Source organism: Lagopus muta, chromosome 14 (genome assembly GCF_023343835.1).
Source record: "Lagopus muta isolate bLagMut1 chromosome 14, bLagMut1 primary, whole genome shotgun sequence".
NCBI lineage: Eukaryota > Metazoa > Chordata > Aves > Galliformes > Phasianidae > Lagopus > Lagopus muta.
Window position 1 is genome coordinate 16,063,541 of NC_064446.1, and position 27,014 is coordinate 16,090,554.

At 43.0% G+C, this 27,014-nt stretch overlaps 1 protein-coding gene across 6 annotated transcripts in view; it reads left to right on the plus strand.

Annotated features, from left to right (window-relative positions):
- FSTL4 (follistatin like 4) overlaps nt 1–27,014 on the plus strand; it is a 188,470-nt gene that overhangs the window by 151,790 nt on the left and 9,666 nt on the right. For 5 of the 6 annotated variants that reach the window (XM_048960272.1, XM_048960271.1, XM_048960270.1 and 2 more), the window contains 5 exons: nt 10,270–10,390; nt 17,547–17,708; nt 18,597–18,731; nt 20,113–20,139; nt 24,586–24,704. In XM_048960272.1, the coding sequence (XP_048816229.1) occupies nt 10,270–10,390; nt 17,547–17,708; nt 18,597–18,731; nt 20,113–20,139; nt 24,586–24,704 (564 nt within the window). The remainder of the gene's footprint in view (nt 1–10,269; nt 10,391–17,546; nt 17,709–18,596; nt 18,732–20,112; nt 20,140–24,585; nt 24,705–27,014) is intronic. The other variant, XM_048960269.1, reaches the window with a different exon arrangement.

The following is a 27,014-nucleotide window of genomic DNA, read 5'->3' on the forward strand; positions in this document are numbered from 1 at the left end:
AGCGTGGGTTCTTGGGATGCTCAGCTTACTGCAAGTTGCTTAGCATTGATACTTCATCCCCTGTTCCTTGTTCAGTTCAGTGCAACCAGAGCAGCCCTGGAAAGCAGGGGAAGGAGCTCTCCACACCATTAACCTCTCGGCTTTCTCATTCCCAGTACAAAGCCACGGGTTCATTGAGAGCATGAAACAACACATTTATGGCTGGCAGTGAAATCTCTCCTCTATCTAAATCAAATAAATCTGTTTCTCCCCTTTCCTTCGCCTTTCAGCCTGCTCCCATCTCTCACTGCTCAGGATTTCTGACGAGCACTTTAAAATATGGGGTAATTCAGCGGGGTGTGGTGATACCTTGGCAGGAAGGGAGATGGATCTCTTTTAATTCGCAGCGCTGGTCTGATGTGTGAGTCACAGTTCATAGTAAAAACAATACCTGAGTAATGGCGTAAACTTCCTCATTTATTTAATAACATTTAATTATGGAGAAACTGGAAAGTCATGTAGAAAAAATACGGTCCGTATTTAATTTCTCTTTGCATTACAGTACACGGTAAATCAGTTTTTATTTTAATTGCGCTACAGAAAGAGTTGATTTATGTTTTTGTTCAGCTCTTGTTAATTTGATAACCACTCAGTTCAGAGTTGTTACAGCCACAGCTCCCTAAATTGTTGTGTATCTGGGATTGCTGAAATGCGAGAAGTCTTTGTTTTACTCTTTACTGCAGCATAACACATTATTTGTTGCCTCTGCCTTAGTAGGAGCCTAGTGCACGCTGTATGTAAGTGATTACTGTACACACAAATTCAGTAATTACAGCTATCTAAAATTTTTCTTTTAATGAAAGCAAAAATTACCTTTTCCAAATGCATTTCTTGTTGCCTTTTGGAGCGTGGCATGCAGTGTGAAACCAGCAAACGTCCCACTGCAGTGTTGGCAAGGTTTATAAGGAGCAGTGCTGAAGATGCTTAGGATTGCACAGCCAGCCCAAGGCTTGCAGAGCTGACAGGATTTCTTCCAGCCATCCATCAGTGCTGTGGTTGGGATAATGGCCGTTGGGTCACTGCACTAAAAATGCATGGAACACCACCAAAATGCAATACGCAAAATCCGCCGTTCCCTCCTGCAGTGGGAAAGTGGCCGACCTGACAGCTTATGGTCCTGTCCAAACATTCTTCAGAACAGATCTATTCCTCGATGCAGATTAAGCTGAGTAAAGATTACACTTGCTGCCAGCATGCTTAGTTTAATCCACAGCAAGCAAACTCAATGGCTTTGTGTGACCAGAATGTAGAAAGGAGCCTTTCTATGGGCAGCAATGTTTGCAGGGTTGATCTGAGAGGTCCTATTTTGAGGCTCATGTTTTGCTGCTGAGCCCAACTGAGTTAAAAGTGAGAGTCAGCTGTTCTGAAATCCTATTTCCTCATCCTCTGGAGCCTCAAGAGTAGTAATAGAATCTTTTGGCCCAAACTAATGAAAATTCCAGGCATTTGTATTGTCTTTATGAAATTTTGGTTGTGATCGCATTGATTTATTTTTATTTTTAAAAGAATATTTGAAGCTGGTGTGTGAATGGAGCACAGAACAACAAACCTGGGAAGTGGAGCATAGAGGCATCCCTGGAGGACAGCATGTGGCTCTGAGGCTTTGTAACCCAACTGTTTTAATTAGGATTGGAGCAGTAAATTTTCAAGCTCAAATGCCAATTCCTTCGTAATTTAGTGCTGGTCCAAGTGGACTTCTGGTTTACTTATGAGTAATTCACTTGAGCATTTGTTGCTAAATGTTAGGAAGACTTAGGTCTTTGAACATAAACTGGATCCTGCATGATTACACGCTCCTTGGACAGTCCCGTGCAATAGCAGGAAAAAATACATAGTTTTTTATCTGTTTGAACTGATATCACTGAGAAACCATATAAACGGAGCACTCAGGCTCTTACAAGGAAGCAAAACGGGATTTATGCTCGATTTTGATGTTTTGAGTGTCAGTTTATGATCCCTCTCACCTTGTCGTAGAACACCTGGTGCTATTGCGCATCAGCATTTTTTTTTTAATCTAATAAACACTTGAGCATCTTTTCCATCTTTAATTAAGCTGTAAAGCTCTTCATGTTCCATATACACCATTGCCATCTGCGTTCTGGTGACTCGAGGTGAGGCAACGTGGGGGGCTGTGACCCTTTTATTTCCCCTTCTGGGCAATGTGTCTGTGGCTGCCCAGGTGGGCCCTTGCATGGCTGGGTGCCCTTGTTGGGAGCTCAGGTGGAGATGGCCCTTTGGAAGCGTGAGCATGCCTGTGCTTGGGGTTAATTCTTGCCTGTAGGCACCAGCAGCAGAGCTGCAGTGTTTGCTTTGAGGTTGCAGCTTGGGGCAGCCCCTCGTGGGCGCAGAGAAGGACATAAAGCAATCAACTCTTTAAGGGCATCGACAGCGGGGAAGTGAGGGCAGCGTGCTTCTTAATACACTTGAAGTCAGTTAATGAAATTACTTCAGTTTTCTTTTAGAGTGCCTCGAGCAGAAACTCAATTGCATTTCTGCTTTTCACAATAAGGTTAGCAATTTGACTAATTGGAAGTGCAACAGGAGATTAATTGTACCTTTTTAAGTTGAAGGAAATCCTCCCTGCTCCTGGCACAGTGGTAATCACACAGAAACCTACAGGATATTCATGCACTTGGAAAAATCCTTGTATTATGTTTCAATTAAACTCTTTCTCTTCTAAGTGCTAATTGAGGAAATCAGATGAAAATATTGGTCCAAGTCAGAAGAAGCAGAGCTCTTCAAAGACGATGTGAGCACAGCAGAGGGAAGGAACCACTGCAAAGTCCTTTGTGGCTTTATTCCCCTAAGATGGTTGATAGATGTGGTATGAGAAGGTTGACTGTGTTCCAAATTAATACTAGAAGTGACAAGTTCAACAAAAACCGAAGTAATCCGAAATTCATGCAGAACTGAGAGGCTGAAGATTACTGTAATGCCTGGATGTTTATGTGCTTTACTTAAATCATTTTTATGAGATATCTCGAGTGGCAACAAAGTATTAATAACTTTCCATTTCTCTCTTAATCAGAAGCTTTCATAAGCAACATTAATTTGTCTTGTTGGTGAAGAGCTCTGTTAATGAGTTGCCACATAGCTGGTACAAAAGAGCCATCTTAATGGTACATGTAATTAAATGATTTTTCTTGCAAACACTTAAGATTGCTTTTTGCATGAAAATATTATTTATTCATACATTTCCCATCCAGGTTATTTTATCCATTATAAATGCTTTTGCAGCTGTACTAAAAAAAAGTCACATCAACTTTTCTGGTGAAGAAAATAACTACAGTGTAGCTGAAATGGGTGAGGTTGTGATAGCTGCAAATTGATGTTTGACTACAAATAGCAAACTGGTTAAAATGTGTTATCTTTCAAAATAATATCCTTCTGCCTCCCAGGAAAAAGCAATATGCTGTCCTAAATCTGTGATTATGAAAGCATTCCTCAATTTGAAAACATAAAAAAAACTCCTCGTGGAATTAAATGTATTTATAGGGTATTGTTTCATGTGATTTAACATTATCTGGAGAAAAATACATCAATTTATGAACAAAACTTGTAAACAAAAGCTTATCTATAGCAGCACGATGAAAACGTACACAAACAACAGAGAAGAGCATATTATCATAAGAAAACAAGTGTAACAGAGCACAGGTAGATAAGAACATGGTGAGTTACCAATATGATGCAAATAGCTTGAACTAATTCATGAGCAGTTCTCATTATTCTTTTCATGTTCATCTGTACAGTTTAACCCAGATCTACATTAGATCATTAGTTCAGAAATGCACTCTTTGTTGCTCATGTTTGAAACTTGGGTTGCTTCGTTTCTGCACGTGCCGAGTAGGGTAACGCGTCCTTCCTCTGCAAAAGAAATCCTCATCTAGGAACAAATGCAAGACTCCAGAGCCAGCTCCCCTCAGGGGAAGCACTTGGGAAATGAAGGCTTTCTCCTAGTCTGATAAAAAATCAATAATGGCCCTAAAAAGCATTGCTCCTGGGAGCTAACAATGTGTGGCCTGTCATTCGTTTGCTATTGTCACTTGTGTGTATCGATTAGCTGATCTTGCAGAAAGTATAGGGAGAGGGTGTCCATCCAACATGAGATCCACGTGCCAAATTCTTGATGTCTTGAGTGCTCATCTCCGGAAGAGACCGGTGCCAACTTCATGCAGGTTCAGTTGTGTAATGCTTGGAGACCAAAGCAAATGGCCAACCTTAAAAGTAAGAAGTCAGCTGGACCAGATTGCTCATTAGAACAAACTGCATGAAGTAGATACGTCCCTGTTGATGGTACTAATGTAATTCCATTGTTAAATAATAAAAAGATCAGGTGTGAATAACCCTACTTAATACCCTGCTGATAGGAATGAGGCCCTTAAAATGATCACACCTGAATGCTGCAGTAATACAGTGATGTGGGTACATTACAGGAACTTGCATATTTAAAGCCAAATTTCTTTCTTTTTCAAATCAAAATTTAAGAAATTACTCAGTGCTTGTAGTGTCTCAGGTCTCAGAGGCTCTAAAATAGAGGTCAGGTGGAAAATTAACGCTTACAGTATTTTCTGAATATGTCATTTCTCACTTTTCTCTAGTAAAGTCCACAGAAGTTGGATGCACTTGGTGCCTTCAGTGGGAGAGCTTAATTTTGTGTCACGGCCCAAAGTTTGCAGGTGATTACTGCAGATGCAGGAATACTTCCATGGGGACACTGCAGTTGTTCACCTGGTCCTAACTGTCTGTAGATGATAAGGGTTCACCTCCCCAAACCTGTCATTTTTGTGGAGGAAGGCTTTGTCCCAGCAGCCTGGGTGGTTTGGTTTGTACTTCTTCCAGATGGGCACAGGCCTCGTGAAGTTTTTGAGACACAAGAGATGTGACTCCTAGAGATGAATTGCATACGCTCTGTCTGGGTTTTATAACAGGAGAGCTATAAATACAGTGTGAAACTTCTAAAAATGAGCAGGAAGAAAGGAGCGAGCCAATTAAAATCATCTACTGTGAAGTGCTGAGTTAACTGGGCTGGCATGCTTACAGAAAGCATCAGAAGGGCTGTGATGGTGAGATGGATTAGGGCTCTTTGGAATCAGATGTGCTGTCCAACACTTGCTCGGGTTGATGCAACCAAGAGTTGGGTTACCAACCAAAGTCTCTGCCTCTGTGCCCTCGGTAGAAAGCCGGAGTTGATGCATCCTGTTTTCTCCCAAAGTCAGTTGTTGTTTGATCAGACTCGTTGCTTTTCTCTGCAATGGGTGGTAGATCCGATTAATAGACACGCTTCCCTGAATCATCCCTCCTTCCACCAGCAGGAAGACCCACCGTGGATTTTCTTCTTCGTATCATCTCTCTGGGTTTCTGAGGATATAAAGTCATCCGTTTTTTATCTGTGCTATAACTGTACGGTTATTTTAAAAGGCTGTATCCAAATAAGTCAAGAAAAAACTTTTTCTGGCTCACCAGCAAAGTCTTCTGTTGTGCTAAATTCTTTAAGCAGCAAAACAGGAACAGAGATAAATTAATATCCCACTGGGCTGTGTTTGCAACAGTTTTCTGGCATTTGCTTAAGGCTGAATTTTTCTCCATGTAGAGCACTAAAGTGTGAGATGCCGTGTGTAAAACCAAGAACAAATAATATTAATGAAGCATAAGTTCTCAGCTTGTCTCTGGGAATGAATTATTAAGAGCACCAAAGAAAGTGATTTAAGAGGCCATGACTAATTTAGTTTTTATTATTTTTATATGAATCACTCATGAGTCTATTGTAAAAAAAAGATCAGAGACGTTTGATTAGTGTGGAGAAATCACTTTCCAAGTGATAGCCATTGTTGGAGATTTTGCATAATAATAATCTCATTAAATGCTTGGGTACATTTTGTTTTAAAATCCCGTAAACATTATCAGAGAGAGATTTCCAGGACTCTGAGGATCAGGCAGGCTTTTTAAAGCAAACAGTTGAATTTTCATCTCTGTGTTGGTTGTTATGAAAGCGTGACGGCGTTGATTTCCCTCTAGTGGAAACCCAGTGGCACCAGCAAGCCTCAGCGCCAGGCCTGGCTTTGTCTGAAGGAGGTACCAGAGCTGTGAGAAGGTTTCCTTGAGCTCATCTAGGTTTGTTCCTTCCAACCATTTGAGACTAGTTTGGGTTTGTTTTCCTCCAGTAAATGGAAGTTATTCTGGCCTTCTATTCCAAGGCCAGCCTGGATGTGGCTCTGGGCAGCTTGATCTGGTGGTTTGGTGACACTGCACATAGCAGGGGTTGGAATGAGATGAGTGTTGTGGTCCTTTGCAACCCAGGCCATTCTATGATAAAAAAAAAAAAAAAACAGAAAACCAAAAAAAAAACCCTCATCTGCTAAATGCCAATTGCTCTTTAAAATAAGACCTCCTGGAAAACGGTTCCTTTTTGCCAGAATTTCAAGACGTTTCCCATATGTTCCCCCTCTGTGTCGGAACAACCCCAAGTCCTGTTGGAAAGCTTTCTGACAAGGAAAGCACGTGGATTCCATCGCAGTGTCGGCAGGCTGCCCCAGCACTGTGCCCACTCCCATCCCTGCGTGTCAGAGCTGGAGATTTGTGGCATTCCAGCTCCATAACGCATCGCACCTGTGTCAGAGCAGGAGCTGGATTTACAAGCAATAGGTGATGTTTTACACATTTCTAAGCGCCGTGTCTCCGAGCAGCAGCAGATTGCATGACCAGGGAATGCATTAGAAAGGAGGAATGGGTAAATAAATATGAAAAATCTTCTGTTTGGAGGAATTGATGTCTTGGGTAATCAGTGGTGATGGAAGGGAAATTCAGTACAGAAAAGTGCATATCTTTTTTTTTTTTTTTTTTTTTTTGGATCTGCTTTGTTATTTTTTGAAATGGAGTGTGTGCAGTGGCAACTTGGGCTGTGTGTTTCAGATTACTGAGCAGTTATCAATTTAAATGCAGGGTGGTGGTTTTCTTTTAATCTTGAGAAGTTCAAATGTATCCCGAGATCACTTAATCAGCCCTTTGTTTGAAGGGTAGCTGCAAGGTGTAAAAGAAGCTCATGAAGGGCAGAGAACTTTGATTCCAAAAAGAGAGAAAGAATATGAGATGAACTGCTGGGGGAGTCCATTTGTCAGCTGTCACTAGATGACCTTATCAATTATGAGAAATTATAAGCACTGCTTGCTGATTTTTTTCTTTTAGTTTTTAACCCAGAACGTATAACATTATTTTATAATGAAATTGATAAAATGGAGGTGAGAACACCTTGTCCTTACCTGACTGCTTTCCTTGCAAGCTTTGCTGTTGCTCTGTAGCTGTTAGAAGGGCTTCTGCTTCTTGCTCATACATTTACATTGCTTCTATTTCTTCCCCTTCACAAGAAAACTCAGCTTCAGCAGTAACAGAGGGTAACTATGCCCCAGAAGTGACTTTCTTCCCTTTCTCCTGCTTGCTTATCCTTTGTCATGGGTCTGTACATAAACATGTCTCTGCAGTTTGCCTTTTTGCATTGCAGGGGAATTGTAGGGCAGACCCAGCTCCCAGGGTTGCACAGCAGCGTGGCTTTGGGCAGCCATGAGATGCTCTGCTTGAAAGGTGTGATAGCTTTAGGAGGGAAGAATTGTGTTACATCATTTTTATAGATGCTTATGGCTCCTGAGTGCTTTCAGGCTTGTGGTGACTTGGGAACTTGGCTTTGCAAGCCAAAGCCATCTGAAAAAGTCAAAGCACACAGAAATGTTTCCTCTGCCTTTTTCAAGCATGAATTCTTCTCGTTCCCTTTGCCTATTTCAACCTCTTCCCTCCAGTTCTCCCCTAGAAACTTTATGTGAATGTGTTTGTATGGAGGGGTGGCTGGGAGGATGGATGGATGGTGGAACAAGCTCAGAACTTGACTCTAAAGAGATTTTATGGTAAATGGTTTTTGAGAAGTTTTATTGGGAAAAAATTGCACCTTTATATAATGGAGAATAAACAGCAAGTGTTTGTGCATAAGAATGCATGCATATATATCAAATGTAACCGTGAAATCTTCATGCACTAATTACATCCACAGGGAAACACAGGGAGAAACTGTAAGCTGCAATAAATAAGCACACGGGAAGAATCACTGATTTGTTACAGAATTCAACTTTCTTTTTGTAGCAACAGAAGATGCAGTATTGAACCTAAATCTGGTGATTACGTTTTCTTTCCCATCCCTAACCCTGGGGTTCTCAATAATGTTGTGGTCTCATGTGAGCTCTAATGTAGAGCAGATTATTTCCCTTCTGAGCCTGACAGGAAGGGTACAGCATCGTCAGAATTGCATTTGATGACCTTTTTTAAGTGCTGGAAGACAGAAAATAGTTTTTTAAATGCTATAAACCATGCTTTTACCAACAAAAGCTTCTCTTTACAAGAAAAATGCATTTGGAGAGGAAGAGAATAATCCTGTAATCTGGCATCAGTTTGTTTTTTGTAAGAGTTATTGTATTAAATGTATTACGTTAATATGTTTGTATGGGTTGAAAAAAAACAGGCTGTCCATAAAAAGCCAATTACAGAGCACAGACCAAGCATTCACAATATTTTGCTGCGATATCTTTTCAGTTCTAAGCACATTGCTTCCTTTAAGATTGCATTCTACTGTATTTCTACCACTCCGTATAAATCATTCCATAAAAATGGTCGTCCTGCTTTTATTGACCTGAACTCAATCTGAGTTGCTTTGGGCTTAACTTGAAAAACTGTTATTGAGTCCCCTCTGCTGCAAGCGTCGTCTCTCTCTCGTGCAAATATCATTTGAGCAGGGGTGATAGCTCTTCCATTTGCGGTTATTCCTGCACCTTTGTTTTTCAGCAGGAAAGATCTAGCTGGCCAGAAAGCAGGCAAATGCTGGAAACGGGGAATTTTCAGTGTGTATTATCTGTGATGTATTGGGGAGCTTAACCTCATTCTGGATGCCCAATCTGCCTGACACCCAAAGCACCACTTGTGTCTGAGATGCTTTTGGTTGTAGATAACGAATTTCAGGGGCATCTTTGGCTTTGTTCTTGCTCAGATCTGTGCGCGTCAGAGCAGCAGCACGCCATGGGCAGTGGAGAGCAGAGGCAGTGCCCTTGTTTCTGTCCCCCTTTGGATCAGAAGAGAAACAAAATGTTGTCCCACCTGCAAGCTCTGCCTTGTAGCATGTCTAAAAATCAGGGAAGACCCCACGCTTCCCTTTGCTGTCCCAGGACTGGGCTGTGGGGAAGAAGAGCAGCAGAAGGATTGCACAAGGAGTGTGACTTTGCCATTCCAGCTCTCCAACACTCACCCTGTTGCGCTGGTTTCATGCCACCCTGATTATTAATTGCTTTTTACCTTGCTTTTGTGATGAAATTGTGCGAGGAGTTGAATTTAGCATGCTTCATGCATGGAGTTAATTAAGGGGAAATCGTTCTTTAAGCTCATTAACTGTTCTTAAAGTATATCCTCCTGAGTTTCTGTGAAGGTATGAACATGTTGGGGGCTGTAAATAGAGTAACAAAAGAAGCTGCTTTGTGTACCCATCAGTGCAACCATTCTGTTAATGATAATTTGACATATATTCCTAAACAGAGCAGTTATGCAAAATATTCAGTGCCCAAACCTCCCTAATAGCAGACCTGCACCCTGCTGACAAACAAACATTGCAGCGTGACAGCAGATGTGGGAAAGGGAAGGGATAAAAAGAAGGATATCTGTCAGCCAGTTATCGATGGAGGCAGGCTGACTCCAAGGAAGTTTCTCTGACAGAAAGCCTTTGTTTCTTTTTTTCCCTGTCTTCTGCCTGGGATGTGGTCTGAGAGCTGACAAACAGCCTCAGCTCTTCCTCATCAAGTCTCAAGGTTACCGTGTGTTTCCTGAGGGCCAGCACAGCTAAAGGAAGCCTCAACCCACCCCAGAGTTGTGTGCTGTGCACCTGAGGTTAACGGCTAGATGTTAAATTTCTCTATAAATTAAACAGCTGGAGATTGCTATCTTTTTTTTATGTGCAAAAAGCACCTTGTTAACAACCGGCACAAAAGTTCATATTCTCAGATGAGTTACTTTGCCTTACTCTGAAATTGCTGCTCATTTTCTTCTTCACATTGATTTATGAACTCTGAAATTTGCTGTTCGGAATGCAGGCTGTGTTCCCAAGCTGTGCTGCTCTCCAAACCGCTGAGCAGGTCACCTCCCTTCCCGTGGTGCATAACATGCTTTTACTAAATAATAAGGTGCCTTTCCTGTCTTTTGTTGCTACAGGATTTTGGAGAAGACGATTCCCTCTACATCACCAAGGTAACAACTATTCACATGGGCAATTACACCTGTCATGCCTACGGCTATGAAGAGCTGTATCAGACCCACATCCTTCAGGTGAATGGTTAGTAAATGGCATGTGTGACAATCCACTGAAAATGTTCCTGTAAGCAAAGCTGTGGGTTAATCTCCTTCGCACAAAGACACGAAGAGCCACGCAACAAATTGGCTTTGTGTAGCAGAGCAGAGGCACCAGCAGTTGGCTCACTTGTGCTATCACACGGGCAATCGAAAGAAAGGGAGCACGGGGAGACGTGTGTGCCGTTAGCTGGGCTGTAGCTGGCACTGACAGCTTGTTTTACCATTTGTGTAGCATTTCCGGAGAGTTTTAGAGCAGTGTTTTGGAGCCTCTCTAGGACTAATGACTGCTTTTGTTGCTTCAATACTTTCATTTTCCAGAGAGTAATTTCTGTTGCATGAAATAAGCCAGGATATTTAAATAAATACAGCACTATGTTTCTAAAACTAGTGATCCACCTCACAGCAATATACAAGTCGTTACCTGGCTGTAGCCAGCTTGGTTGAACAGAGGGCTGTTTGCATCAGGTGAAGGCATTTTGCTGGGCTGCAAAATGAGGGCAAATGGTTTTCCGAGTGAGAAAACCACGCGGGCCGTATTCCAGCATCTCATTCAGCCATGTTTGAGCCTGGTGGGACTTTCATTCAGATGTTTGCCATCCTTCCTCTGGGTTAGACTCAGTTGGGTGTTTCATGGGGCGTTTGTTTCATGCCCATCCTTCCCTTGCACAGAGCAAGGGACACATTTCAGTCCCTGCCTGCAGGTCCCTCTGTGCTGTACCCATGTGATATAATCCCAAGGTAATCCAGCCCTCTGGGTGTGATTCATGTTCCCATTTTGTGTCCAGTTCACACAGAAATGGGATACAGATGTCACTGCCCCACTCTTTGTTGGGGTGAGAATGAGAACACAAGGGACCAACAAAATCACGGTCCAACTTGAAACCTCATAAATCCTATCCCATCTTTACTTCAGATTTCTCTGCGTTCTGCTATGAATGTATCAAATCAGCAGCTTTGTTACAGTTGATCCTTTACAAGGAAAATTACTGCTTAGTTACTTCTGTAGGTGTGCACAGACCTCTGCCAAAGAGAGCTTATCAGCAGATGAGAGCAGGTAACTACACCCGGTTAACAGAGGCTGATACAAAGGGAAACAGCACAAAGAGACATTTAGGCACTTTAGGGATGCTCAGATGTTGGGTGGAGGTTTGGCTGCAGCTCAGGTCTTCGGCCATGCCTCCATGCTCCAGCCATGCGAGTGCCTGGGGAAGAGCACGAAGCATCCTCTTGATTTGAATGAAAACAGGCTTAATGTTTCCACATAATAATTTGTCATCTTTTGAGAGAGTAAACTGCGAAATCTGAGCAATATGGATAACTAGATTGTGTGTGCTGCAGCTGGGAAAATAGGTTTCCTTCCTCAAAGTGCTATTTGTTTGACAAATGGCAGCTGAAAGGAAAGCATGCTAACAACTTAATCCCGTTATATTATGTGATATATTATGAGGCCTGAATGGAGTTTAGTTGGCAGGCGACAATGTAGTCTTTATCATCACTGAGAATTTAAGGCCCAAATGCTTTGAAACTAAAACCAGAATGGGAGGAAAGCTGAGGGGAGTGCAGGGAGGGCTGTGCTCGTGTTTCAGAGCTGCAGTGTGCTTGTGCCTGCTGCTTGGGTTGAACTCCATGTTTGCTTTTTAAGTGGAAGTTTCATAGCATAGCTGCATGTGGGTTTTCTTATTAGTGCAAGAACTCAGTTATACAAAAATAAAAAGGAATAATAATATTATTATTATTATTTTATATGTTGTATTTTCAGTGTTGCTACACGGTCATTAAACACTGCAGAAAAATGCTGTGCATTCTGCTGTCAGCCCAGGCTCACTAGAAAACTACAGCTACAGAAAGGAGACTGTAGTGAGGTGGGAGCCAGCCTCTGCTCTTGGTTAACAGCGATAGGATGAGAGGGGATGGCCTTACGTTGTGCCAGAGCAGGTTCAGCTTGGGTATGAGGGAAAACATTTTCTCCAAAGAGCAGCCAGGCACTGGCACAGCTGCCCAGGGAGTAGGGGAGTCATTGTCCCTGAAGTTATTCCAGAATGGGGGGATGTGACACTTGGGGATATGGGCAGTGGGCGTAAGGGTGGGCTGGGGTTGAATGTGGTGATCTTAGAAGTCTCTTCCAACCTGAATGATTCTATGAAAACACTGTAGAATGAAAACACTTTGTTTTAGAGCACCAGGTATTTCCAGAGTAGCTGCTAGGCTATGCAGAACCAGGCTGCCCACATCCCTAAGTTCCCCCCTCTCCTGCTGGTGTCAGTGCTTCTGTAGCTGCTGATGGTGGGGCTGCAGGGTCGATGGCAGCACAGCGCTGCTCGCCCTCAGACGCATCCTGAGGCTGAGCACATCTCAGAAATCCTTCTTGCTTTTTAGAACCATAAAGGACAAATTGAGGAATTTCTTCTGACAGGAGAAGAGGGGAAAAGCTGAGCTGAACTGAGTGAAGATGTAGAGAATCTAAGTATAGTTCATTGTCTCTGTTCAGCGCTGGGGACTCTCTCTGTCTGTCTGCATCAGGCTGAAAACTCCATCTTCAATGTGGACTTTTTGCTGCTGCTGTTCTGTATTAGGCTAAAGCTGTAAGGGGATGTGACAGCAGTAAGTCAGCCAGAACTGGGATGTATCTGCTTGCGTGCCTCCTCCAGGGAGGGGATAATACACTTCTAACATCAAACAGACAGTTCGGATTTAGTTTTTGTTTTGTTCTGTTTTATTCTACAAAAAACAATCTGATTTTTTTTTTTTTTTTTTTTTTTTTTCTTTCATTTGAAATAGAGAAATCTCCAAGTTTCTCTATGGGGAATAAAAGGGAAAGAAGAACCGCTTGGAAGCAGTGGGTTTATCCCCAGTCCTTGCCAAGCTCTGTGTCTGTGTGGGCAGGCCCCCACTTTGGGCAGGTTTCAGTTGATTCAGTGCCTTTGGGAGGTGCAGTCCCTCTCCCAGGGTCCTCTGATCCTTTTTGTACTGTCTGGCTCATTGCTGAGGCTCATAGCTTCAGCTTACAAGGTCTTTTCCTTTTATTGCCTTTTTCTCCTTAAAATGATCCGATCCCAGCTACCTAAACCCTCTTTGCATGCTCTGTTTTGTTGGTTTTTTTCTGACCTAGCTGAAGGGGGGGAAAATGCCATGCAGTGCTTCCCTGGTATCCACATCTAAGTACGTAGAATCAGGTGAAGCATGCAGTTGTTGGACCTCTGTGTTACCTGAGCAGGTATCCAAACAATACTGCCCTGGTGCTCCTGTGCAAACTACTGAGCAAACCCACTGAAATATTTATCAGAACTTTTAGTGCAGGGCTCCAGGAAGCTTAATGTGCAATATTCATCAGGACTTGCTCAGCTCTTCCGGGATCCCATAAATAACAGGGACGGACCCAGAGGCTCCCATGGACAAACCGAGGTGAGAGCTCTGCTAAGCAGAAAGCATGAAGCCCACCACGTGGATGGCCCAAACCCCTGGGTAGTGTTTGCTGAGCAAGGGGCACAAAGCACACGTGTGACGTGTGGTTGGGGTATCTTCAGAGTGGGCTCACTGACCTTAGGATTCCCAGCAGTTATAACGTGTAAATCAGTGCCTTTATAGATGTGGCCCTTCGTGCCTGTGGAAAAAACAAACCTATTGAAAGGCAGCGCCGAGTTGAGGAATGAAAAATTCATCTTGGGTGCTGTGACTTTGATCAGGAAAAGTGAAGAACAGTAGGAAAATTATGTTCTCTCCTGTGTATGGATATTGCTTGGGAAATGTGTTCAGCATGCACCGACTGTAGGGAAGAAAGGCCATTTATCACTTTCAAGAGGAAAAAGAGTTGGTGAGGATAAAGAATCTCATAAAATTGTAATCAACTATGAAAATTGATAGTTTGCAAATCAAGAGACTGCTGAGTGTGGGGCATCATTTTCCTTGGTCCTTGCACTCTGCAAAGCATCAGCATAAATCAGAATATTGTATTCCTTGAGACTAGTTGGAAAAAAAACAATTCAATCTTCAGCCCAATGTCCAATAGGACAAGTTTTCAAATAACAGAGATGTTTTAAACGCAGGTTTTGTTAATGTGGCATTTCAAGAGAGAATACATAAGGCTGTGGAAACTCCTTTCAAATCATAAATAGGAAGATTAAACATCTGAAATGAATGATTAATGTATTAATTTAAATAACCACTGCAGTATATGGGTGCTGCAGCAGCAGTGTATGTCTTTAGGGCTTGATAGTGCTATCTGTAGCCATCATGTGCTTTATCACCAGAGTTGTTCTACTGTGAGGAACTGTAAGGAAGGGACTACTCAGTATGCAGTAGTAGGCAACCTACCTAATCTCCTACTTGTTTGAGTGCCTTTTTTTTTTTTTCTTTCAACTTTGCTTAAGATAATAGCCTTTTTATATTGCCTTTGGCTGCAGGCACAGTAATGGTTAGTAATGATATATATTCACCAAGGGAAATAGCAAAGGGTAATCCATATATTCCAAAGTCTGGAGCTGAAATCTTTGCAAGTTTAAAGTAAAATGTGCTTACTTGGAATGTATTAATTTGTAACAAGGACAATAAAAATACATTCTGCAGTTTGCTGTTATCACAAGGCAGTTGCATGCAATAACTTACCTGTGCAATGAATTATGCAAGACAAGTGAGGAGAAATAAAGAGTTTTAAAATGAAAGGAGCAGGAGAATGATAAGAAAGCAAGAACAGAGGTGCAACACACTTTTTTGCAAGGTGAAAACAAGCAGTCTACTTAGTAATCACTATTGAAAAGATGCACGCCTTGCTGTGATTTCAAGTTCAGCCAGTTTTCAGAATGTTGATGCTACATTGTGCAGTGAGTTCCTTCCAGAGAGTTGGAGAAGCTCTCTGGATCATTGAGCACCAGTTGGCTTCACCACAGTTTGGGAATCTCACCGGCTTGATTCTTGTGGCATTCTTCTTCATGAGGTTTTTCTAGAAGGCAAACCAGCTGCTTGTTGTTGTACTCAGGGGCATGGTTTAATGGGGAAATGGTGGTGGTGGGTGGATGGCTGGACTGGATGATCTTGGAGGTGTTTTCCAACCTCAGTAAATGATGTAGGCTTTCAGTGGACCTCAGTCCTAAATTTAGTTCCACAAATGCTCTTAGTAGCAAACAGATCTCATGTGAAACAGGCATTGGCTGCAGGACCTTTGTACAATTCTGCCAAAGCGGATGGAAATGAGTTTCTTAGTGTACATGGAGATATTTGCTCATAGGAACTGAAATTAACTTTCCAAGGTACAGCAGGAATCAGAAGCTTCTGACTCTTACTCACCCAAACCACGTGGATGCTGTATCTCGTATTGATGCACAGGGCAGCCCCAGCTGTTCCAGCTGCAGAGCTTTCTCTGCTTTTCTCCCACTCCATTGGGCATCTCCTGAAGTCAGGTGGAGCATCAGTCCTGACAGTAATGGCAGAAAGAGAAGGTTGAAAAAAAAACAGCAAGTGTTTGTATTTAGAAACTGCATACCCAATTTAAAGAAAAGTCCTGACTTCTTGGTATCCCCCTGATTAAAAAGCTCTCACACAGTGCAGTGCTGACTGCTGTGCTCCTTACAGCCACATTTCCTTTTCTTTGTAAGCAAAGGAAGCGGAAGAAAAGGAAATAAGTCTACCTGGCCAGTGCAGAAGCAGGATTTAAAGATATGCCTTTTCTAAATGTCCTCATTTTTTTTTTTTTGCTTCCCAGTTGCCTCCAGGCGTTTCCTCTCAGATTACACTTGAACAATCTCTCTCTTTTAAAGCTATAAAAACAAGTAGACTTGAGGGCTTTCTGTCATGGCTGATTTCATTCCAAGTATTAACCAGAGCTGATGACTCAGTGCTTTTTTAAGCAGCTGGTAGGTTAGACAGGGGTAAAATACGTCTCTCTCTGGTAAGGCTCATAAAAAAATAGAAATAGAAAGATGTAAAGTGTGTGCTAGTGAGCGTAATTATTCAAACTATCCCCAGATGGATATGTGGATATATAGCGTGCTGCAAACACAGATTTCATTTTATTCTAAAGCAACTGTTGAGTGCGTTTAATTTTGTCAGTCCTGTAGGCTAACGATGGGCTATGTAAAAGCACAGTAGGGGGTTAGGTACTTTAAACCAGTGTTTTCCAGTGGAACTTTTTTACTGACTCATTTGTGCTTTGCTGTGCCCTCCATCCACACTCACACGTTCTCCTTGACCCCTGTCAGCCCCTGCTGACCTTGGCACGAGTGGCTCATCTTCCTGGAGTTGGGCCCCTGGGTTGCCCAGACCCACGTGTTGCATCCATTCTGAGGATGGCTTTAAAAAGAGAACAACTTCCTACAGGTGCATGTTGAGTCCCAACAACTCCTGTCTGGCTCAAAGCTGACCTCTTGATTATATAGAGCAGAGCAGCCCAAGACCGCCCTTCCAGTGCCATCAGCACTGCTAACTGGGATGGTGCTGGTCCTTCTGTTCTCCCCAAAATTTTATCAGTGAAAAGTTTTAATAAGTTCTTGAATACGTGTGCCCTGGGAGCGCCAGGAGGAGCACTGTGCAGAGAAAGTGAGAATATCGTTAAGAAATAGTTAATGGGAAGTATTAAGTCTGGTTGGTTTGAGCAGTAAAGCAGCATGATTGAAAATCGATGGGCTTGTCTGAAATGGTAATATAATTGGTCGTTCTGCCAATTTAGTGTATTAAATGGTTCAGAGGTGGCTTCCTGAAACAAGGTAAGTCACAGTTTGAAAGCCTCTCAGAAAAATAAGTTATGAACACTTTATTTGTTTAGAATAACAGGTAGTAAATATATAGGCTGTTTTCTTATGCATATTTAAAATGTTGAATTGTGGTCTGTCTAATAGGAAAACAGTGTGCAGGGCCTGAATTCCTCCCTTAAAAGGATTCAATAGAATTTAAATGTTAATTTCTCAATGTGTGAGTACCTTCCTTAGGTGTTAATCCAACTTCACCCAAGTTCAATCAGTCGCTTAACGAAGGCAAGCCAGAGTGGCCTCAACACTACGTGCAATATCCAAGTTGTTCCCTGGCGTTGCTTTATTAGTTTGTTCTCTTCTATTATTTCCTGTGTTCTGCTCCAAGTCAGGCTGTAGCTTTGAGCTGAGAGCCTTTGGGCTGGTGGCTGAGCTCAGCATCTCCATTCCGTGTCCCTGCAGTGCCGCCGGTGATCCGCGTCTACCCTGAGACGCAGGCGCAGGAGCCCGGCGTGTCGGCCAGCCTCAAGTGCCATGCTGAAGGCATCCCTAATCCCCGAATTACCTGGCTGAAGAACGGCATGGATATCGTGCCAAAACTATCCAAACAGCTCACGCTCCTAGGTAAGAGCGGAATTGTGATTAATTAAAGTACTGTAGGTGGGGATTAAGGAGAATTATTTTGCACTTTAAGCTGGAGGTTCTTGTACTTTCACTAAGCCACAGTTGTTGAAAATGGTGTTTCAAAGCCCGTTCTTTCTTTTTATCTTTTTCTCTGGTGAATTTGTCGGGAAAGACAGTATTGATTGATATAAGTGGTAACAGTGCTCTGTTAAGACATTGCTCCTGATTCTTCGCTGCCTTTCCTCCTGCGTATGTCTTTGCACATCAGAGGAACAGTGCATTAAATTGTTTGGGTCTGACGCATTACATGGTTTGTTCGTGTCTTTCCTCAGCCACCTTCTGTTGGTCCCTACGTTGCAAATAAGGATGTAACAGACAGTGAAAATCGATCGTATTTCTTTGCAAATTGCAAAACTATTAAAAAACAGCTCCTTGCTGCCCTGTGCCATGGTGCATTGCAGCCCTCCGCCAGCACTGGCAGCACAGCTACTCTTGTCTTGGGTGCAGCATCGCAAAATCTTCCAAAGGTTTTGGATAATGATCCCACTTGGGAAATCAAAATGATGGGGGGTGTTTTGAGACACCTCTCCCAAACGCAACTTTTTGGCAATGTGGTAAAAAAAAACCATTTGCAAAGTGGATGTGTTAATTTTGTTTTTCCACTGAACCAAGCAATATTTAACAAGGCATACCTTTAACTTACTGTCCACCTTCCGTATTTTCCTTTGTTCATTTCTGGCACCAAGTTTGTATGTGCTGATGGAAAGAAGCAACACATCAGCTCTCATAAGGATTCCCCCAAAGCCCCTGCTGTCGTGGGAGCAGCAGGCTGTGATGGAGCTGGATAGCAGCGATCAGGAGCTCTGCTCATGGGTTTCTCTCTTGCAGCAAACGGGAGTGAGCTCCACATCAGCAGTGTTCGGTACGAAGACACTGGTGCCTACACCTGCATTGCTAAAAATGAAGTGGGAGTGGACGAGGACATATCTTCACTTTTCATAGAAGATTCTGCAAGAAAGACCCGTAAGCTTCATTTACCACATATTTCTTTCTTTAAAGCGTATTTAAAGTGAGATGAGACAAATGCAGTTTAATAATTTAATCCATTGCATGCATTACGTGGGGCTCTGAGTCGTGAGGATTGGTTATGGTTTTGAGAAGGAGTTGTGTGGGGAAGGTAAAACCGCTTGTGCAGGACAGCGATGCCTTTCATGTGCCAGAACTGTGATGGTGTGCGTAACAACTTTACTGAAGTAATGAACTGGCAGTATTTTTGGATATCAAAGAACCCAAAATGTAATATTTTGTGGCACGAGATACGGTTTCAGAAATACATTTTTTTGTTTTCTGTACAAGACTTTTTCAGCTAGTTGCAAGTTGAATTTCTCAGATATTTAGATGCTTGAAAGATGCTCTGATTGGGTTATTTATTTTGTCTTTATTTACATCTCTGACTAGCAAAATAGGTTTCCCTTGGCATGAAATTATCTTCCACTTCAGAGATAAATGTTCTCGCAGCAACTCCTAGCTGCGTGTCTCCCACTGGAGTGTGGCACTGTTGCCTTGTCTGTGCTGTCCCCAGAACACAATTAATGAAGGAGGTGATTAGTTGTCCCTATGGAAAAGCTCACAGAGGCCTAAGCCTTCTTAATCCTGCTGCCTTAACTACCTGGGAGATTGCCTGGGTTCTTGGTGATACTAAAAGTCTAGGTGCAAATGTGATTTTTGCTATTTTCTGGCTGTTAATACAGAAGTTGGCCATAAATATGCATTCTCATGGCAATTCTTCAGGAAATATATTCCTTTCCTCATTAAACAGATTTATGTACTCTTGTTAATATCGTGAATACTTGAGCAAGGAAAATTACAGTATGTTGAGAAATAATTGGATGTATCCTAAATAGAAATTCAAATATAGATGTAGGGTCTGAATCCTAAAAGAAAATGCGGCTCTTGCATGAAATTCAGAGAAGAAATGCTGCAAAGCGTGTAGCTGCCATAACTGCCCATCTCCAGCTTCTGAAGGATATCATGTGTGCTCACTGGAACTGTAGGAAAGTCACAGCCTGTACCGTACCTCCAATTACATTTGAAGATGGCATCTTCAGTTCTGTAAGGCTTTGATCTTGGCACAGGCTGAAGCTGTCTTCCTATCAGCGAGGATTTGGCCTGCCTCATAGCTTCAGAATTGCCTCCACGCAGAGCAGATGTGTTCTGAAATAAGCACCTGTCCTGATGGTTTGCTGTGTTGGGATGAATGTTTCGGACTTTTCACAAGTTAAACAGTTCATTTAAACGTGCATATTAATCCAGTTACTTGCTACAATGAGAATTTTGACATTGCTTTGTTTTTTTTTCTTTTTCTTGATTATTTTCTGGCTTCCCCAATTTTCTGATGCTGCAGTTGCAAACATACTGTGGCGAGAGGAAGGTACTGCAGTAAAGTTCTTTTGTCGTAGTGATAATGTGCTTGTCTGCTTTAGTAATTCCATGATGGGCCATTCTCCACTGACCTGCCACTAACTCTGCCAACGTTTGCAGTTACCACATTACGTACAGAGCAGAAGTTTAAAAGCTAACGTATTCAATTGAGAGGTGTTGCTCCAGCAATGTCAGTGCTGCTGATAGCTTCTTACGTTTTCCCACCGTGAAATAATAACAGATAAAATACATAAAAATGCAGATTTTATATAAACTGCCACCAAAGCAAGTAGCCTGAGATTCTCAAGCTACATTAACAATTATGCAAGTGTCAGAAGTGCTCCCAAATTACCATAATCGACCAAGTAAGGCATAAATTCAATACGCTGCATTTGTAAGCAAACAATTCAAGCCCTTTCTCCTCAGTAGCATGTATTGATGTTTACTAGGTGAGCAACAAAATGGTGTTCTTGTCTGTTAAGCAGAAAAAAATCCCTCAAGTTTTACTTTCCTCCGTCCTTTAAATCGATGCAGGGTAAAGGTTGCCCCGTTTCTCCTTGTTTTAATTGGCAGTTAAGATCTTTAGTTCGATTAAATTTATAGTGTGCCCTGCACAAGGTCAACATCTGCGTACCTTGGAAGCTAAATGAGAGGTAAAGCATCCTAAACAGGTAATTGACTCAAATATACTGTGGAAGCACCTGAAGTCAGAGCTGATTTGATTTTGTATGCACTAGTACTGTGAATGTTTCTAAAACACACAGTGAGATGCCCACAGTGGGCATCCTGCAGGGAGAAGGCTCCTGAGTTGCCCAAGGAGCTGCTTCGTAGGTCTGCCACATGCATGTGGGGAAGTCGGGACCTTGCAGCCCTTCCAGCCCCATGGAGGTCTCTGTGCACAGCAGAGCTGCCTGCTGCTAACACCCCTCTGTTCAGGTGATGGCTTAGGAAAGGGCTTTGGAGACCATGTCATAAGGAATGTCTGCATCTACTCAAATGAGAGCTGTGCTCCATGCGTTGGCTTGGAGCTCTCTGATTTGCTCAAATGGTTTTGGGAGCAGAAGGAAAGTGCCAGCCCTCGGTGACCAGCGCTGCCCCAGGGTGCACCTGAGGTTCTACTGGTAGTGCAGGTATGTGCACCCATCCATAGATAGAGCAGCCAGTTGGAGACCATATGAAACAGCTCTTCAGCTTTTATCCCCAAATAGGCCACCTGCAGGTGCCTGATGCATGGCCACAAAGAGTGCCTTTATACTGCCAGTGGTCCTTAAAATGGCATTCCAGGCACTAAGAATTTCTGCTTAAAAGTTAAATCTTTAGTGCATCTAATCATCCCCCGTGCTCCTTTTTAAAGAAAGTAGTTGGATAACTCTATCAGGTGTAGAAGCATAGTAATGCTTAATGAAAACTAAAAAGTTGGTTGCAAAAAGTCTTAATATAACTTTACTTAACAATTGGGACTTGATGCTTATCAACCTTGCTCATTTTTAACAAATTATGAGCAGTTCACAGGAAAAACACAGGCATTGAGAGCAGATTTGCTGCTGATGTTCCTAAGCAATTCAGCATCTTTAAAGGCGGTTTATTCCCAGCTGCATTCTGTAGTATTTGTCCAGTACCTCCATTCCAGGCAAAGAATCCACTGAATGGAATCAAGCATGTGAAATGTGGCACAGAGAAAGCCTGGAGAGAGGAGTGGTGTCTCGGTTTTTGCATTTTAACATATTCTGTTAAAATGAAAGTGTCTGTGTAAGCAAGGGGAAGTATTAACAGATGGGTTGGTAGACTTGAGCTCCCTTTAAATGATCACATCCTCACGGCACAATGCCTGTGTCAGCTAGAGGCCTTAGGAAGATCCCAGTCAGAACGCTGCACAGAACAAGCTTTTGCTGCAAGTCAGAGCCGCATCACAAGTACTTTGTCACTTTAAGTCAGTCTGTCCTCAACACCTTTCATAGACCACACAGAAGGAAAGCTCCACAAGTGAGTGCGCACAGCACGACCTGCCAGTTAAACGTGAGACTGGAAGCTCATGAAATATTTATTCAATACGCAAGTAAGTTCTTAGTTTTTGCACATAAAAAGCTATGAGTAGCCCAATTGTAAAGTAGAGATTTGTTTTCATGCCAGCCTTTGTTTTCACAGTGAGTGTTGCTTGCTTTATTCTTGGATAACGGGAGCCTATCGTGGCAGCTGGCAGCCATCAGTTATATAAAGGCACGCACTTAAAAAGCTGAAAGCCTTTTAGTTACCTTATGTAAGTTCTAAAATACTTCCAAGCGTTTAGATTAAACTGAGGAGAATTATTCACATATTGGATCAGAGGAGAGTATTCCCCAGTGACAAATTCACCCGTCTTAGATGGGACTCTTCCTCAAATAAGGAAAGCTCTTGTTGGTGGTGCATCTTCAGCCAGCAAGTGTCCCAGAGAGGACGTTTTGCTGGTTCCCATGGGCTTGTTCATGTTTGTACCCCAACCAAGACTAGGCAATACCTTTCAAGTCACAGCAGATCACTTAAGTTTGCCTAGCAAAAAGCTTGCTTTGTTTAAAAATCAGTGTGAAGGTTACTAACTGCAAAAGCATGTTGATTTCACTCCATAAACTCTGACAAGGGTGCACCCTCAGTGTACCTTGATGCCATTAGGAAATGGTGTCCAGTCACCAGGAAAGCTTGCACTCGTTTTACTCCAAAGTAAGTGGTGGGACTTGCCCAGTCAAAGCCTACTGAGGTGAAATCATTACAAAAGTAATTCTGTGACAAATTGAGGCCTCAATTCTGAAATACACATTCATTGTATTCGGAGCATCAGATAATCATGCTGCTATTGTGCATGAAAATAACGGTGAGCATCTTCACAACGATCATAGTTTGTTGCCTGCCTGTTTCCACTTGTTAGGATTAAAACCTTTTCCTCGTGGAAGTGTTGTGCACTCATTCCAGGTGGGGCCAAGCTCTGATGTGTTCACTCAAATCCCATTGCAGCAGGTGGGAGCTGTGTGCATGCTGCGAGCGCAGATTTTGGTCCAAAATGCCCCAGTGAAATGCTTTAACCTTATATTCATAAAATGAGCACTCAGCCAATAAGGTAACTTAGTTGTCAATGGGAGTTCAGTGCCTTTTTTTTTCTGTGCATGATCCCTCTTGTGGCATCACATCTGAGGATCCCAGCTCCTGGTGCCCAAACCGGGGTATTTCTGTGCTGTGTTGTAGAGAGACTCAGCTTCAACATTGTCCAAACAGCAACACCCGATGCTGAGAAGTTGTACTCTGAAGCCACTTAGTTGGCGCAAATAGAGGGCTTTTTAACTCAAAAAACCCTCCTAGCCTCACTGAACTCTATACTGTATGAAATTCTCCAAAAAAGACATTTATCCAAATTATATGAGTTCATACTGTGAAGTTCTGCTATGATGATTTGCCTTAATCCTGCAATCCACCTCTGAGAAGTGAGAAACCCTGTAGGTAGCTGCTACCACTGGCCCAGCTGAAGGCACTGTGATGTTCAGATCCGTAGAACTGGGAACTTCTCTAAGCTCAAAATATAATCAACAAGAAATTACAAATTAACACCATACTGTTGGCAGATAAGTACACTATCAACATTACTGGGGGTGACAGTGGTCATTGCAAACATTTATTGGTGATGGTACCAAAAAAGATTATTTAAAAAACTAAAAAAGAAATGATGCTCGGATCTTTCTAACTTGAGTGTTGGAAAAGATCCCAAACATTTCTTAAAGATGCACATTCCTGCAACTGCATGTAGCTGAAGGACTAAATTGTCAGTGTTTCGTGACATTTCTGCATGACAGAAATGAGAAAGCGTGACCTAAAAGCAAAGCAGTGACAGACAGCTCCCCAAATCTCCTGGAATGCCCCTGTTGTGGATAAGTGAGTGCTATTGCAATGCTGAAGTACTCCACATTTGTGAATTACAGTTTGCAAGATTTCAAAAATGTATTTGTTTTGGTGGCTATCATTGAGTTTAAGGAAGTAGAGGATATATTTTTATTTGTGGACAGCCTTTAAGCACCTGCATTTTGCATGGTGTGAGAAGTTGATCTAGTAGGACAACCCTATGACTAATTTGAGCTAAAACTTCTCTCTCAGTTCTCAAATTATTAGCAAACTATATCGAATGAACTCATAGGGAAACAAAATGGCAGTCGCAGTTGGTCGCAGTGTCGTGCAGGGGCTGTGTGAACCACGTCCTGCTGTGTGCATCGGTGTAGAGCTGAGCAGTGACACTCGTGCAGGGCTGCAGCCACCAAGGCAATGCATTTTTGAAGGTGTCTGTACCTCTCCACTCCTTGAAGCCCTCGTTGTGACATGAAATTTGATTTTGTGAATGCACCGACTGCATCCGAATGACCGACGTTTATGTAAGGCAGGTTTTGTTTGGGAGGATACATACAGAAAAAATTCTGCTTCTTTTGCTTTATTTCCCTTCAAGGCCTGAGCGTCGGGAATATGTTCTATGTCTTTTCTGATGATGGGATCACAGTCCTTCAGCCAAACGAATGTGAAATCCGGAGGCACATCAGGCCCGAGGAGAGGATCTTCTCCAGTTATGTAAGTCCTGCAGCTGACGGCTGGGAAATGTTTCTTAGTCTCTCTTGAAAGGTTGTTGTTGCCTCAAAGGTTGGACCTTGGTGGGCTTCACGCAGCATCCCTGGGGTGCATCATCTGCTCTTGAAAATTAAGAGACCTCCACATGGGAGAAGTGTGGGATTAATTTCCCAGATTAAAGCGCAGCAGGGAGGCAAGGAGGGATGTGGAGAGGATGGCAGCCAGGAGGCCAAGCATTCCCAGTGACCTGTGGTGTGTGTACTGCACAGAAATACATTCTCCCAGGCAACAAAGAGGACCTAAGGGAATGGCCGCAAGTTGTACCAGAGGAGGTTTAGGTTAGACATAAGGAAGAACTATTTCTCTCAGAAAGTGGTCAGGTGCTGGAATGGCTGCACAGGGAGGTGCTGGAGTCTCTGTCCTTGGCAATATTCAAGAGGTGTCTGGATGAGGAGCTGTGAGATATGGCTTAGTGCTTGTGGTAGCAATGGTGATGGGAGGACGGTTGGACTAGATGATCTTGTAGGTCCTTTCCAGCCTTGTGATTCTGTGATTCTATGATGCTATGAACTATTGCATCTCCTTAAGGGACAGGCTTAAGAGATGCTTTCTTAATCACTCCATTGCTTAGTTTTATGGGAAGACCCAATTAACAGAGAGAGCTGAGCGTGTGGTTCCTTCCCTTCTGAGGTAAAGGGCTCAGCCTTGCTTTCAGTTCACTGCTGCCATGGGTCACCATCTTCTTGGGAGTCTGCATTCGGTGTTCTGCCAAGTCTCCTATGTTTGTGGTCGATAATGTTTTGTTGATTTGGGTTTGTTGGTGGGTTTTTTTTTTTCCCCACTGATGGATTTATAAACCTTACTGGAAACCCACCGATGCTCACCCCAGGATTGGCCCTTAGCATGGACTTAATAATATTAACCCACACTTCAGCTGTTACGTCAGAAGGGTGTACACACCCTGTCCTTCCTTTACAGAGAGCTGTAAATGTCGAAGGGGTGGTTCTGGAGAAACGACTGCAAAGCGCTGCAGAGAGAGGGCACTTAGAGAGAGAATGTCAGCACAGTGGTGGGCATGAAAGGGATTTTTATCACCATTATTTGGCTGCCTTACAGAGAGACCTTTCAGCATTTCCTGCAGATATCACAGGGCCCTTTGCCATGCTCAAGGGAGGTTTGGCTTTTTTTTTTTTCCCTTTCAGCATCTTGAGTGTTTGCCATGTGGACAGTGATATCATCCTGCACTTTTAGGATGGTTCCTACACTAAAAGTGGTTTTGTTTGCTATTAGAAGTGCAGCAAAGCAGTGTAGCAGAAAAGAGGGGTGAGCTCTCCTTGGTGGGGTGGGTGCTGTGGCCAAGGTGCTCTCAGGATGAGGAGGGCAGTCCAGAATCTGTTTGGTGCTTTTGCAGCATGCTGTACTGTAGTATCACTTCATCCCTTGCATGTGGCCTCCAGCAAGTTCTTGACAGGGCTGTGCTGCTTGCAGGTGCAATCTCTGTATTCCCACTCATTGCTCTGACACAGACTTGGTGGTGGCACTGCTTTTGTTTCTGCATCCTCTTTCTCTGAGCAAGCTTTGCTGGTCCATTTGCTTCCCCCCTAGGGGCAGTGCCATCATTTAAAGTGACCCGGCTGCTGTGCTGACAGGATTTAAACCAAACACTTGTGCTGTTGGACACGTTCCCTTTGGTTTGTCCTTTCCACATCACAGCTGGGTCCAACACAAATGCTTGTCCCATAAAGCATCTCAGCAGAAGGGAAATTCAGGAGAAAGAGAAATGATTCTGCTGAGATCCCGTGTCGCTTTTCCTACTTGGGGTCCCATTGAGCTCCCGTGGAAGCTAGTACAGGTTGTGCACAGGGCTCAGAGATCTGAAACAGAATAGGGCACAAGGCAGCTGAGATCAGGGTTTGGTCCAGGGCATCTGGATTTGGTTCCTTTGGAACAGGGTAAGTTTCTATGTCAAAGCCACATCTGATGGGATCCTGCCTGCTTCGCTCTCATGTCTTTGTTCACAGCCATCACAGGGCAGGCTCTCCCGAGCTGAAAATGAAGAACGTATGAAAAAATATGAAGCTGTGATGTAGTTAATATAAATGCTGACAGCACTGCTAGTCTTGATAAACCAGGGTGTCCTTCAAAATGCAGATCCACAGACAACATCATCATTTAAATGCAGTGTGTGTCTGCCAGAGGTCCGGCTGCGTGATGTCCTGGGGCAGAGCCAGGCTGCAGCACAGTGCCACTCCGAGTAATTATTTCACATTTTCCAAGACAGGAAATAATAATTTTAAAAAAGCCATTGTGGAA